Source organism: Balaenoptera musculus, chromosome 6 (assembly GCF_009873245.2).
Source record: "Balaenoptera musculus isolate JJ_BM4_2016_0621 chromosome 6, mBalMus1.pri.v3, whole genome shotgun sequence".
Classification (NCBI taxonomy): Eukaryota; Metazoa; Chordata; class Mammalia; order Artiodactyla; family Balaenopteridae; genus Balaenoptera; species Balaenoptera musculus.
The window spans coordinates 64697139-64711837 of record NC_045790.1 but is presented as its reverse complement, the minus strand read 5'-3'; the positions used below and the strand labels follow the sequence as shown (position 1 = coordinate 64711837).

General features: G+C 43.5%; 1 protein-coding gene across 6 annotated transcripts in view; it reads left to right on the top strand.

Annotated features, from left to right (window-relative positions):
* Window positions 1-14699, top strand: part of KANK1 (KN motif and ankyrin repeat domains 1) — a 192126-nt gene that overhangs the window by 161245 nt on the left and 16182 nt on the right. For 5 of the 6 annotated variants that reach the window (XM_036854720.1, XM_036854716.1, XM_036854717.1 and 2 more), the window contains one exon: window positions 3245-5911. In XM_036854720.1, coding sequence (XP_036710615.1) covers window positions 3245-5911 — 2667 coding nt within the window. The remainder of the gene's footprint in view (window positions 1-3244; window positions 5912-14699) is intronic. The other variant, XM_036854719.1, reaches the window with a different exon arrangement.

Below are 14699 nucleotides of genomic sequence, written 5' to 3'. Positions count from 1 at the left end.
CTGAGAGGCAAGACAGACATATATGAAAAAGTTGGTAAATCAATCAGGGCATATAAGTGCTGTATTTGTGTTAATGTATGTAAAGGTACACTAGAAAGCAGAAGACAAAATAATCATGACACTAGGTGTCTTTATTTAATGGTAGAATAATTTGTACTGTGGACAACTGTTTGGAAAAATGACACCTTGAGGATACATCTTGCTTTTTAGTTGCTGGAGAATGAAATTTGGATTACAAGTCCTTAGAACAGTCTGATCAAGCTTTAACACGGTTAAATTCTAACCTCTCCTGATTCCCTGATTTAGAAGTCCAAAGTTCATTTAGGGGTAATTCGTCATGACCTGTGCCTTTTGTGAACTTCAGAAATAGCTAAAGATGGGCCAGTTGAATTTCGCTGAAAAATGGGACGTGATTTTTTTTTTTAATCCTGACGTTACTGCATTAAAAAAAAAAAGTTTTTGAGGAGAAATCAACGAAAATTAACCTTTCCTAATGAAAATGCTTAAGTGAGAAAATTAACGATGTTAAGACATACACAGAAAAATCTAAGCGCTCTACCAAAATACTAACAATTGCCACTAGATGGTGAGATATGAGTGACTTTTTTTTTCTTTAGATGGTCCGTACATAACATTCTTTTTTTGTATTCCTCATCGTGTTCTTTTTTTTTTTTTTGAAGTATAATTGCTTTACAATATTATAGTAGTGTACAATATTATATATAGGTGTACAGCATAGTGATTTTTTTTAACAAGCAAAGTGGTTTTTAAAAAGTTATTTTATTTTATTTATTTTATTTTCTAAGAAACCTTCACTCGTGGCAAAGGCACAGTGGAGATTACTGTTAAAGGATAACTCCTTGATCCCTGTCCTGAGCCGAGCGCGGGGAAGGTTTCCGCCCGCCCGCCCGCTCTGGAACCCATGCCGCGGCGGGTGCTCTCGGAACCCACAGAGAACAGTGGGGCCCATTGTGCCTCCGGCTTCCTCAGGTGGCCCAGGACCGAGGCCGCCAGTTTCCACACCAGAACACACACCCTTTCATGAAGAAGGGACCTGTGCGGCAAAGACAGAGCCTCTCTGTGGAGACATTGAAACTGCCGGCTTTCTTTTGACTCCTGGCAAAACTGGCCAGAAGAACACACGTTTTCAAAAGCTCCGGGCTTCCTGTTTGCATTCAGAAAGCGGGGGCCGCCGAGTAGCTGAGGGCGCCCGGGGGTGGGGTCGGCGAGCCGCTTCGACCTCATTGGTGAGGACCCGGCCTATGGCGTGTGCGCCCGGCCCGCCGGCCGAGTTGCCCCAGTGTCCACCCTCCTGCGCTGACGGGGTGGAGAGCCTGGGCCCCCGAGCTGGAGTGCGGGCGGCGGGCCGGCGGGAGCGCAGCGGGCGCCGGGTAGGTGTGCGGCCAGCGGGCGGGTGACGGGGCCTCCCCCGGGGCGCAGTCCCCGCCGGCCCGGGAGCGGGGCGGGCGGCAGCGGGGAGCACCCGGCCGGGAGGGTCTAGGCCGGCCCAGCTTAGAATCAACCCGTGCCGTGAGATCTGTCTGACACCCAAGCCTGCCGTTTTTCTTTGCTGATGGAATTTCAGGCAGCACTGGAAACAGGTCTGGCTGCATACTTTGAGAGAGTATTGTGGAGAGAGAGTTGTCCTTGTGGAGTTAAAAAGGAAAGAAGACACGTTCTGTTAGCCTGAGCACAAGTTTCCGGGCGCAGAGCTCCTCATCAGCTTACCCTTCCTTAGGCTAGAGAATGATTGGTGTTGAGCACCTCTTTCAAATAGAGTCCTTTTTCCACGTGGTTTAAAACTGAAATCTAATGGCCAGATTGTAACAGCTAGAACAATTTAATGTTGTTTTAAATGAGGACACGAAGAGAACATAACCTTTTTATTCCTCTGCCTGGCAGTTTTCTTTTTTGTACTTTTCTTTCCAGCGTTTCAGAGGGAAGAGGGGGAGTGGAGGTAAAAGGTTTCCTCAGAGCTTTCACACTGTCGGGTGTCACATTCAGCACTGTCAAGGGTGGGAAGCACAGGTCAGCAATCCAAATTGCTGGAAGTACCTGGACCTTGACAGCAGTTAGGTGGGCTTTTACACCCAAGGATAGGGGCAGGGGTACAGATGGCTTGCATTTTTACTCATCACTTTGGGATCCTTCCCATAGCTCTCAAATGCAGATCTTGTTATTATGACTCTAGGAAAACACATTACTTAATCCTGCAATTTAAACAAACAAAAACGGCCTTGTTTTTCAGTTTGAAATGCATAGCTCAGGTCAGCAGCAAGGTCTCTGCCTTGAAAGATTCCTGTTTTCCTTTTCTAAATGGTTTAGCCAGAAGTAGCATTTATCAAATGCCACACGATCCAGTGTTTGGAGTATAGGTTTGCCCTTATTTTCATTCTCCTTTGCATCTGTTTGGATCCATCACAAATGCAAAACAAGGTATTCTTGGAATAGTGAATGTTTTGTCCAAAAGAAGTCAAAGAGGAAAAAACGTTTCCTCTGGTGGGATAGGGTTTGGTTTGGTTTTTAAATGGGAAGACACACAATATAGGTGAAGTCTGTCTTCCAACTGTTCTTGCCCCCATGCTGCTGGAGTTAATCACTCAGTGTCCCCTGTGTCCCAGCTTTCTCTGCAAGGAAGGTGTCAAGGCAAATTGTGACCTTGTGGGGGTGGTCAGGCACTGGGTTATGCTGGCCACCAGTTAGAAAAGCTGTACGGTCTGCAAAAGAGCAGTAGGTGGGAGAACTCAGGTCCAGGCTTCCTGGATCTGCACTGACTTGGTCTGTTACTTTAAGACTTCTCGCTTTTTGTGCCTCAGAGTACACTTTATAAACTAGGAGTCATAATGACTGCTGTCTATACTTCAAAGGGACTGTAGACGGCGAAAGAAATGATCAACTTGAAAATGCTTTCCAGTCTTTTTAATGCATTCTTTTTTAAAAAATCAAGTATTTAGTAAGGACTTACTGTGTGCCTGGCTCTTAAAAATCATTTTCTCATTACATTCTTTTAACAACCTTATGATTTAAATGCTTGTATTTGCATTTTTACTCAGGGGGAAACTGAAGTTCTGAGAGGTTTGTTAACTCTCTCACCCAGTTGTTAAGTTGTAGATTCAGGGTTAGAACATAGATTTGTCAACTCTTAAATCATACTAGCTTACCACACTGCAACATACGACAAATGTTAGTTTTTACCATTATGAGTATTACATGGCATTATAATATTCTCTTCTTTGTCTCTTAGGAAAAGCAGATGATGTTCTTTATGGAGATCATGACAGGGGACAAAAAGGTCCTTATTTTGTGGAGACCCCCTATGGTTATCAACTAGACTTAGATTTCCTCAAATACGTAGATGACATACAGAAAGGAAACACCATCAAGAAAGTGAACATCCAGAAGAGACGGAAGCCATCTGTGCCATGCCCAGAAACCAGGGCTACACCTAGTCATCAAGGTGTGTGGACTTCCACTGAATCCCTCTCATCCTCCAACAGTGATGACAACAAGCAGTGCCCCAACTTCCTCCTAGCCCAAAGTGAAGTTACATCAAGTCCAATCCCAAGGCCACCTGCCCCTCTGGAGACCTCACCCACTTTTCTTACCATCCCAGAAAGCCGACAGCTGCCACCACCATCCCCGCAACTCCCAAAGCACAACCTTCATGTCACCAAGACACTGATGGAGACCCGGAGAAGACTCGAACAGGAGAGAGTCACCATGCAGGTGGCACCTGGTGAGTTCCGAAGGCCCAGGCTGGCCAGTTTTGGAGGCATGGGCTCCACGAGCTCCCTCTCCTCATTTACGGGTTCTGGAAACCACAATCCTGCCATGCACCAGCATCAGAATGGCTACCAAGGCAACGGGGATTATGGTGGCTATGCCCCAGCTGCTGCCACCACTTCTTCCATGGGCAGTTCCATCCGCCACAGCCCTCTGAGCTCAGGGATCTCCACTCCGGTGACCAACGTGAGCCCCGTGCACCTGCAGCACATCCGTGAGCAGATGGCCATTGCCCTGAAACGCCTGAAGGAGCTAGAAGAGCAGGTGCGAACCATCCCTGTGCTCCAGGTAAAGATCTCTGTCTTGCAAGAGGAGAAAAGGCAGTTGGCTTCACAGCTGAAAAACCAAAGAGCTGCATCCCAGAACGATGTCTGTGGTGTGAGAAAGAGGTCCTACAGTGCTGGGAATGCGTCCCAGCTGGAACACCTCTCCAGGACCCGGAGAAGTGGCGGGGAATTATACATTGACTATGAGGAGGAAGAAATGGAGAGTGCGGAGCAGAGCACCCAGAGGATAAAGGAATTCCGGCAGCTCACAGCAGACGTGCAGGCCCTGGAGCAGAAGATCCAGGACAGCAGCTGTGAGGCCTCCTCAGAGCTCAGGGAGAACGGGGAGTGTCGGCCTCGAGAGCGCCAGTCTGTGGCTGTGGGTGCTGATGAGAACATGGACAGCATTGTGCACCACAGGGGCGCCGGGTCCTGCAAGGATGCTGCTGTAGGCACAGTCACCGAGACGAGGAATTCTGGGGTCAGCGTGACAGAAGCCATGCTTGGAGTGACTACTGAAGCTGACAAAGAAATTGAGCTGCAACAGCAGACCATAGAAGCCTTAAAGGAAAAGATCTATCGCCTGGAAGTACAGCTTAAAGAAACCACCCATGACCGGGAGATGACTAAACTCAAGCAAGAGCTGCAAGCTGCTGGCTCCAGAAAAAAAGTTGACAAAGCCACGATGGCCCAGCCGCTTGTTTTCAGCAAGATGGTGGAGGCAGTGGTACCCACAAGAGACCAAATAGCTGGCAGTCACGTGGACGTGGTTGACGCCTGTGTCGGGACCTGCGTGCAGACAAATAGCGTAGGCACCTCCTGCCAGCCCGATCGTGAGAATAAAGTGGTGGGGCCTGAGCTGCCCATGAATTGGTGGATTGTTAAGGAAAGGGTGGAAATGCATGACCGATGTACTGGGCGGTCCGTGGGGACGTGTGACAAGAGCGTGGGTGTGGACATCAGCGTCTGTGAAACAGGCAGCAACACGGAGGAGTCTGTGAACGACCTGGCACTCCTCAAGACCAACCTGAATCTCAAAGAAGTCCGCTCCATCGGCTGCGGAGATTGCTCTGTCGATGTGATCGTCTGCTCCCCAAGGGAGTGCACCTCCCGGAGTGTGAACACGGAGGCCGTCAGCCAGGTGGAAGCTGCTGTCATGGCAGTGCCTCGAACCACAAGCCAGCACAGCAGCACGGTTCTAGAACAGGTGTCCCAGTTCACCAACACCGAGATGGCCACCCTCACAGAGTCCTGCACCAACACTTCCCTCAGCACCATGGACAAGCACACCAGCACCCGGACTGTGGAGATGCGGACTGTGGCGGTCGGAGAAGGCCGCGTCAAGGACGTCAGCTCCGCTAAGATGCGGTCCGTCGGAGTTGGAACGGTGCTCTCTGGCAGCTCTGGGTTTGACAGGCCATCCTCTGTGAAGACCAAAGAGTCGGGCGTGGGGCAGATCAGTATTAACGACAACTATCTGGTTGGTCTGAAAATGAGGACCATAGCTTGTGGTCCTCCCCAGTTGACGGTGGGGCCCGCAGGCAGCCGGCGGAGTGTAGGGGTCGGGGATGAGCCTGTAGGAGAGTTCGTGGAGAGCCCCCAGCCCCAGGCTCCGTCCAGAGTGGTGACAGGCTTGGATCACTACATTGAGCGTGTCCAGAAGCTGCTGGCAGAACAGCAGGCGCTGCTGACTGAGAACTATAGTGAACTGGCAGAAGCTTTTGGGGAACCTCGCTCACAGATTGGCTCCCTCAACTCCCAGCTCATCAATGCCTTATCGTCAATCAACTCTGTCGTGAAGTCTGCAAGCGCTGAGGAGCTGAGGCCTGACTTCCTGAACACCAGCCTGGGTAAGGTCACAGGTAGGTGGCGCTCCTGAGGGTCCTGGGAGTGAGAAAGGATGGGGACAGTGGAAATCCAGGAGGTAGGGATTTTTTTTTTTTTTTTTTGCCTGGCGGAGCCATTTTTTGGAACCATGGAGAAAGCTTCAGAATGGTAATGGGTAGAATGAACACCAAGAATCTAAATCCATAAGCAGCTGTGCTGATTCTCATTATCTGATAGTTTCATTAAGGCTAGAAGAAGAAAAGCGTACTAGTGTTGGCTGGCTTAAGGGCTGTCTTCGGGGGCTGCTGGTTTGATAGATGTCTTTCAGTTATTTACTTGCTCATTTTATACAGGATGGCCTGGAAAAAAGCCCTGCCCTGTTTGTAACCACAATTACCAGTATATGATCAATGAAAAAATACTGGTATGAAGTGTTTTTAATTAAAACTTTTTATGAGGGGAGAGAGATTCCATTAATTCATGTATCAGTTCAACAAATAATGATTACCTGCTTTGTTTCAAACATAGGTATAGGCTGTTGTTTTCATGGTGCTTACATTTCCAGTTGGGGGCACAGGCAATAAACAATATACCTAAATATGTCAGGAGATGATACATGCTATGAAGGAAGGAACTCCACTTAGAGGAACAGTGAGTGGTGGCGGAGAGGTGAGGGCAGTTGGAGATGGCGTGGTCCAGGAAGGCCTCTCTGACAAGGAGCCCCTGAGCCAGAACCCTGAGACAAGGGAGGCCTTTCCCACTGTTCATTTTGTTAGGTGCTTACATTTTTGTCTTTCTCATGTTTTCCTTTATTCTTTGGGATTCCTGCTCACCCCGGCTTTTCTTTTTTCTTTTTTATTAAAATTAATTAATTTATTTATTTGTGGCTGCGTTGGGTCTTCGTTGCTGCACACGGGCTTTCTCTAGTTGCGGCGAGCGGGGGCTGCTCTTCGTTGCGGTGCGCGGGCTTCTCATTGCTGTGGCTTCTCTTGTTGCACAGCATGGGCTCTAGGTGTGCGGGCTTCAGTAGTTGTGGCACGTGGGCTTCAGTAGTTGTGGCTCACGGGCTCTAGAGCGCAGGCTCAGTAGTTGTGGCGCACGGGCTTAGTTGCTTCGCGGCACGTGGGATCTTCCCGGACCAGGGCTCGAACCCGTGTCCCCTGCATTGGCAGGTGGATTCTTAACTACTGCGCCACCAGGGAAGGCCCTGGCTTTTCTTTAAATTGAAGCTAATAATGGAGAAATTACCCTGGAAGATTTGGTGACATGCTATTTCCCTGTGAGCCTCCCTAAAATAAGTTCCCCTGTTGTCAGCTGCATGTGGTTCTAATTGTACATATTATCATCCTACCACTGGGTTCCATTCCTGGCTCTCCAGCTGTCACAAAGCAGCATGACCTGGGGAAGGAAAGTCATCCTTCTTTATACTTCCTTGTGAAATGGGCAGTCAAAGGGCATCCATCCTGTAAGGTGGTCAGTGTGTTCATCACTGGCCCCCAGTGAGCACAGGGTGGCCTTGGTCGTCCTTGGGGTGGTGCTGCTGGCACGTCCAGTGTGGTTTCTTTTGTTGATGTGCCAAACTGTAGCTGAGGTTTGGGAAGTACTAAAAAAACACACTCTCTACTCTGGCCAAGTGCTACACATAAAATGAATTAAAATGCTTCAGATGATTGGTGTAGTGTGCATTTAAATTTAATTTTATATGAAAACGTGCAGTAGAGACTTAAATGTAACTTAATAAACAAAAAGTTCAAATTCTTTGTTTCCCCCTATAACCAAAAGAGCAATGGTTAAAATAGACTGAAATAGATTATTTTTATATCTTCTGAGGTTTCACCTCCAAACCTGAATTAGTTAGTTTTTAGTAGCTGTGCTGTGGAACAGATAGCTTATTGTGGAGGAAAATTGAACATGACAATGACAGCTGATGTATGACAGATTTTTGCCTTTTGGAGTTAAAGGAGTCTAATAAATGTACAGGGAGTCATTTTAGAGTCAAGAGATTAAAATGATGTGTGAACCGAAGCAAGGTCTTAAGTAACTAATAATATGTCTGTTTCTACTTCTTTTTAAAAATCATGATGTCAGATGTTGAAGTCAAAATGAAACTCTTAAATACCTCCAGACACAGATGGTACAGTGCATCATCCGTTGTAAGAGCATTTTCCTGCCAGCCTTCCTCCCTCCTCCCGAAACTGGGGTTTCTATTTCACATTCCTGCCAAAAATATTCAGGTGAATCGTTGGAGTAATCTGCCTGACACCCAGAGCACCAAGACCCAGGGAGGAAGTTTTGTCTGGCTGTGTTACAGTGTTTTTTGGTCTATTTCCAGTCACACTGACATTCCAGACATCACTATTTCGATCTGACCCTACATATGAACACCTAATTAATCAGCTAAAATGCAGGAGACCTATAACATTTGTGAACAAAAGTATAAATATTCTTCATAGAACTTATTTGATCATAGTGGCAGCTCCCTCTCAGAGCATGCAAGAACAACTTTAAATTATTTCTGTAATTCCCATCACATTTGTATTTTGCTTTAAAGTTCTAATGAAGGAATTAGGTTAGGAACTCAATCCAGAGAATTACATTTTTGTTATCTCGTGTGTGTTGTATGGGCTGGAAATGAAAGCAGTTCAGTGTAGTAGAGATCTCAACGTCTGCAGGCTGTGAAGAGTGAAGGTGTGTCAAATGTACTCCAGCTTATTGTTCACACCAAACACTACAGAATATTGCTCACATACAGTCTAGAATACATTTCTGTACCAGAAGGAAAATGGAGTATAGAAAGGTAGTCATTTCAAACTTTCTTCCCCAAATCAAATGATAGGAAGTTTGAGTTTGACATCACCAGAAAGAGCATATAAATGATCACTTATGTGAACCTAGTACTTTAGTTTAAAGAATTTAAGTTTGGGCTCCAAAGCCAGGTATTCTGGGTTCGAATTCCTTCTCCGCACTAGGACAGGTTGTCTTTGTTCCCCTACAGGGTTGAAATGAAGATTTAGTGTGTCAGTATGAGTAAAGCATTTGGGATAGTCTGCAGCACAGAGGATAAATGCTGGCTCTCGTTGCTGTTAACTGTTTTCTGTACTTCCAGGAATGGAAATGTAGATCTAGAACAAATTGCCAAACAAATGCGCTACAAATAGTCTTTTGTGTTAAATGCAAATTATTGTCTTCGTAATTCTGGCTGGCCCTTGCCTTCCCCCACCCCCCAATTGTTACACCTCCCCAGCTAACAATTTTATCAAGATAAAGAAATATATCAATAACAATGGGAAGACACAAAATGAGTAGAATAAATTTTCAATTCAGATTCTTTCAGAATCTGTGAGAAAGCTCAAAATGAAGCCTAAAATTAAATTAGGTGTATATTAGTACCAAACCCAGAGAATTCTCTTCAGTTTTCCTAGGGTTGAAGATTTGAGGGTATTGCTTTTTAGTATGCAAAAGAGCATTATTTTTATCACCATAATAATAATGCCTAACACTCTGTTCAATTTCTTGAAGTTATAACTGGAGTATGTGCTCATAACACATTAACAGTTCAGAAGAGCATAAAATACTGAGAGCCTCCCACATGCTCTCATGGGGTAACCCCTTGTGTGTTTGGTGTGTACAAGTGTGCAGGTCTGTATTTTAGAGACATTCTGTTTTGACAGCATTTGAATCGTACATATTCTCCTATGTATTTTTCACATGAAACATCACAAACATTTTTTCAGGATTTAAGAGACAATGTCACAGTTTTGATGCAGCTGGAATTTGGTGGTAATCCAACATGATCTGTAAAGTACTTTTAATTACTAGTAGTATGAGTTTCATGTATTTAATATTTTCTTTCATGGAATTAAAAGGTTAAGAGGAAATAAGTTTCTCTTCTCAGAAACCTCAGGGAAAAAAATGTTTATTCTTTCTGTAAATCAATTGGATTGTTTTGGTTTGAGGAGTGGGTTACTTTTTTTTTTTTTCCTTTTCCTTTTTCCCTCTGGAGAGAGGAGGAGGAGAGAGAAAATTCTAGACAAATGACTTGCAGTTACAAATACTCTAAAAATACGTAACTGTCTCTGAGCAAGTAACAAACAGAACTATCTATAATAGTGGAACTTAACTGCCTGCCACATGATTTATAGAAAATTCATCTCTCATACCGGAATAAAAGAACTGCTTTTTAAATCAGCTTCCATATTTGCACTCTTAGTTATCTTGGGCTTGCTAAAAAAATTTATGAACTTGAAGTCATTCCCATAACTGTGAAAGCAATTTTGTAGACAGAGATCTGAGCCAAAGCAAAAGCAGGGAAAATTAAGTCATTACAAAATACCATTTCTAGTTAGTTTTCTTAGTTCAAATCATATACCATTTACTTGTCCCAGTACCTTTCTTTAAAATCACAATTTTCTTTTAGTAAATGCTACAAGCATTGAATAATCCAAACCAAATGTTTCTGGAACCCTGTGGTGTGTGATAGCATGATGTGAAAGTCTATTGACCCGGAGGTCAGAGAGCTGACATCTGGTTCTGGCTGCCCAAGAACTTGCAATAACACTTTAGGGGGGTTTGGGCTGCCGTGTCCTCCTGTGTCATGAGAGGGTAGGATTAGATTTTTCTTGCTTGGGCCCTTTCAGCAGAATTATTCTGTAAAAGTCGCTCTTCACCAGGCTGCCCATCAGATTCATCTGAAGAACTTTTTTCCCCCAAATTCATGAGTTTTCTGCTGCCACCCACTGCTACCACCAACCACTCAATAGGCACACTTGGGCCCTATTTCAGGGAAATACTGTTGGAATAAACAGCCTTAAAGTGAGTCTTATTAATCTGGGCTCCATAGCTTCATGAATAATTTTGTGTTTGGAATTTTTGTGAAGAAAGTGCATGATTGTTATCAGATTCTCAGAAGGGATAGTTGACCCTCAGAGACTGAAATTACAGAGCTAGGACATCTGTTACAGACCTTGAGAAAAAGCACTTCAGCCCTGAGGAAAATCTTTTACGAAGGTTTAAAATCCACCACCTTTGTGAGCCCTTCAGTTGACACTTGTTTGAAAATCTTCTTCTTTTAAACTGATGCTTTATCGTTTTAAATGGGTATTAGTGAAATGTATGCACTCTGGAAAAAGATGCAAGTTTACTTTGACACTTCTGCTCTGAATGAATCTGTAAAGTATATAGTTCATTTCTGGCTAACGCATGGAGATTGGTGTTTTTTAAGAACAGAAATGGCTTTAAGTTCCTGGATGTCCAGTCATAAACGATGAAAGAATTGTTGGTATTGGGTGATGGTTACAACTGTTTGTTCTTCCTCCAGTCAGCGAGTCGTTTGTATCTCAGTAAAGGTGTTTAAAGTGTGCTCTTTTCCCATCTCTATTCAGGTCAATTGATAGCTATGCATTCAGTGTCAACTATATGCAAAGTGTGATACTAAAGCAGAGAGAGAGATAAAGTGGTCGAAGCCTTGAACTTGCAATCCAGTTGGGAAGCCAAGACACATATACCAGAAATATGAATGATAACCTATGGGGGGTATATGTTAGCCACCAAATAATGTGAAAATAAAAGTGATTGAAGAATTCAGCTGCAGTTAAGCTCTCTGAGGTTTAGGGAAGAGATGAGTTTAGTGTGGAGAGGACGACGACGTTAGTTGCATCTGGATGAACACAGAGCACATCTGTTTAACCCAACAGTTAATGCAGCCTGTCAGCGGGGGTTTTCTGTGTCAAGTCTTGGGTTGATGTGTAATTAAATGTGGGTGGCGTTGTGGTGAGGGAGAATCTGATTCTTAATCCACTCAGCATTTTAATTTCTAAGTACCCACTTTTAGATACATTCATGACAGCTGTCTGGTATGTTCTCAGGAAAATATTAAAGTGGCCCTAGAAATTATTACACTGCGGCTCTTACCATTTAGTGGCTCTATGTTGGTGGCCGCACACATTGGTATTCAGGCAGAGTTCTGAGTGATGAGCCTGCAGACAGAAAGGGATTGTCCTTTCTCCTGCATCAAAGCTACATACTTTCCCCTCACAGGTAATGTGTACCAAATAAAGAAGGTGATCCTTCATGAATAATCCCTATTGTCTATTCCCCAAACCAACATGTGGGCTGAAAAGGGTGAATTTGTGCTCAAGCCCTTTTCCTTATGGAAAAACTAGAAGTGTTATTTTAGACCTCTTTGAATTCTTAATTACACTTTGGGAAAATGCCTAAATGATTGAACGACCTCCATTATGACTCAGAAATTTCAGTCCTACCTTTTTGACAAGTAAGCTAGGTGTTCTTTAAAAATCAAATCAGAATGTTTAAATGAAAATTTGGCACAATAACATGGTTAATTAGTTGGCCGCACTGTTCATAATTGTACTTTTAGAAGGCACTTGGCATTATAAATAAAAATATGAGTCAGCGTGCCAGAAGAATTGCAGTATGTGAGCAGGGCAACTTTTAAGATCCATTTAAATATATTTTTAAATATCAATTTTCTAACAAATTTAGAAACAGATTTCTATATACCAACAACTAATACCCATTCCAGATGGATAAATATCACAGAGGAAACTGGAGAAGGTGATCTCTTTAAAAACTTCTCCATCTCTATTTTTCATTGATTTTTTAAAAATATCAAATACTTTAACTTTTCTAAAGTCAAAAACGTAAAAAAAGTTTTCCTTTTAAGTTACTTATTTTTCATTACAGTTTGCCTTAGCTAGTAGTATAATTATCCATGTATTAAATGCTAGGTGTACTTTAGAATTAATACTTCGAGGATGCTTTTATTTTCCAGAACACTGAGATTTCTGTCATTTGCTGTCTTTTAGTTATCACTAATCTGGTCAAGTCATAAAATGAAGCTCATGCTTTATTGGCATTTATGGCCATTATAAGTTTGAGTTAATGACCGAAGACCACACAGTTGCCCACTCCCCTGTTCACTAACTCCGCAGTGGTGCCTTCGGAAACTATTGCGCCCTGGGGGGAATTTTGAGCAGCTAGATCATAGTACCAGACTTATAAAGGTGTTTGGTGATTACTCCTGTTGTTTTACCCTTATTGTTTGCATAGCATTTACTGTTGGTCATGGACTTCTACCATTAGTGGTCCAGGGCTGCTAACTAAACCAACAATAATTCCTAATAATTCACATGGTCCAAGTTGATAGAGTGAAACCAGAGGGAAGTCTAAACTCTTGTTTTTGGCAGTCAAGTTTTACATTGTTTTCAGCAAATTTTTGATTGGTTAATTTAATTCACTGGTTCTCAATCCTAGCTGTACATTAGAATCGTTTGCAGAGCTTTTAAAAACTGCTAATACTTGGGCCCACCTGCAGATATTTCATTGTATCTGTATTTTTAAAAGCTTCGCCCCCAACTCAGGTGACTCTGAAGGGCAGCCAGGGTTGAGACCATTGAATTTTGTTGGCCACTTTATTTTTGGCTTTCTTGGCTGCACTCTTCCTGTGTATTACTGAAACACAGCAGTCATTTGTCAGTCTTAGGCTGGTGAGTGTGTCATGTGTGCCCGCAACCACAATGGGTCTTTATCAAGTGCAGACAATTGTTTCTGGGTCACTCAAGAGAGCCAGAGTTTCAACGCCATCTAAAAAACATTTTCTGGCAATAAAGGTGACAAATTTCCTCTGATCCAGCTAATGAGAACTAGTTTAACGCTTAACGTTGTTCTTTGCCTTGCTAGTTAGTCTTAACAGAATCCCTGTGACTTTCCATTGAATTACACAGGCATTTATTTAAGGCTTTCCATTGTCCAGCACTGTTCAGAGCACTGAAGAGGACCCCAGGTAAGAATGTAGCATGGAGGGACTCAGGGACTTCCATTCTCACAGAGGGAACACATGTGCGACCAAGGAAACGGAGGGCAGGGTATATTCTGGTCTGGACAGTAAGTGCTGCAGAACAGTGAGGGGAAAAGATCTTTGTGGAATGGTATCATAGGAGGAAGACTAGAGGAAATAGAAATGGTGCCAAGCCTTGAAAAGAGTATGGGTAGAATCCTGCTGGTAAAGAAAGCTGAAATTCTAGGCCAGTAGGACAGTCTAGTAAGGAAGGGCACAGAGGTGGAAGTAATTAAGTCACCAGACCACTCTGAATGAGTAGAGAGTAGGAGTTGTTGAGCAGTTAAACTACCCCAGGCAAGAAGAAGCTGTCCATGTTCACTGTGAAGGAGCCTCAGATGCCTGCTTGAGAGGGTGGACCTTGATTGGAGAAGCTTTAAAAAGCCCAAGTTTACAAAACTAAGTTCTGGAGAAGAGGAGTATTTGCCTCCAGTGGGAAAATTATCTGGAAAAGGGCAGCAGGTGGGAAGTGTGGATTTACTGGGTTGTTAGAAACGTTCTGTTTCTGAATTAGGGAGGTGCTAACACAGGCATGTACATTTCCGAAAATTCATCAAACTCTACCCTGAAATTCTGTGCATTTTACTGTATATAAATTATACCTCAATTTAAAAATATTTTTTAAAGCCGTGTTTAGAAGGAAAGAGAACCTATGGATTAAAAGACTTAAAAACCATAGCAGCCAATGGAAATATAGGACTGAGGTTCTGATTCAAGCACTCTATAAAAAAAATTTTAAGAGATCATTGGAGAAATGTGAATACTGACCAGATGTGTGATCATTTTAAATTCTCTTTTTTTAGATTTGATAGTTTTAGCTTTATACTTACTTTTTGAGAACTGTGTTAGGAATATATACTAAAATATTTATGAATGAACGTGGTAGCGTCTTCAGCTTGTGCTTCAGAGGAATCCAGTGTGAGTGGTTGGAGGAGGTGTAGATGAGCCCAGATAGCTGATCATTATTG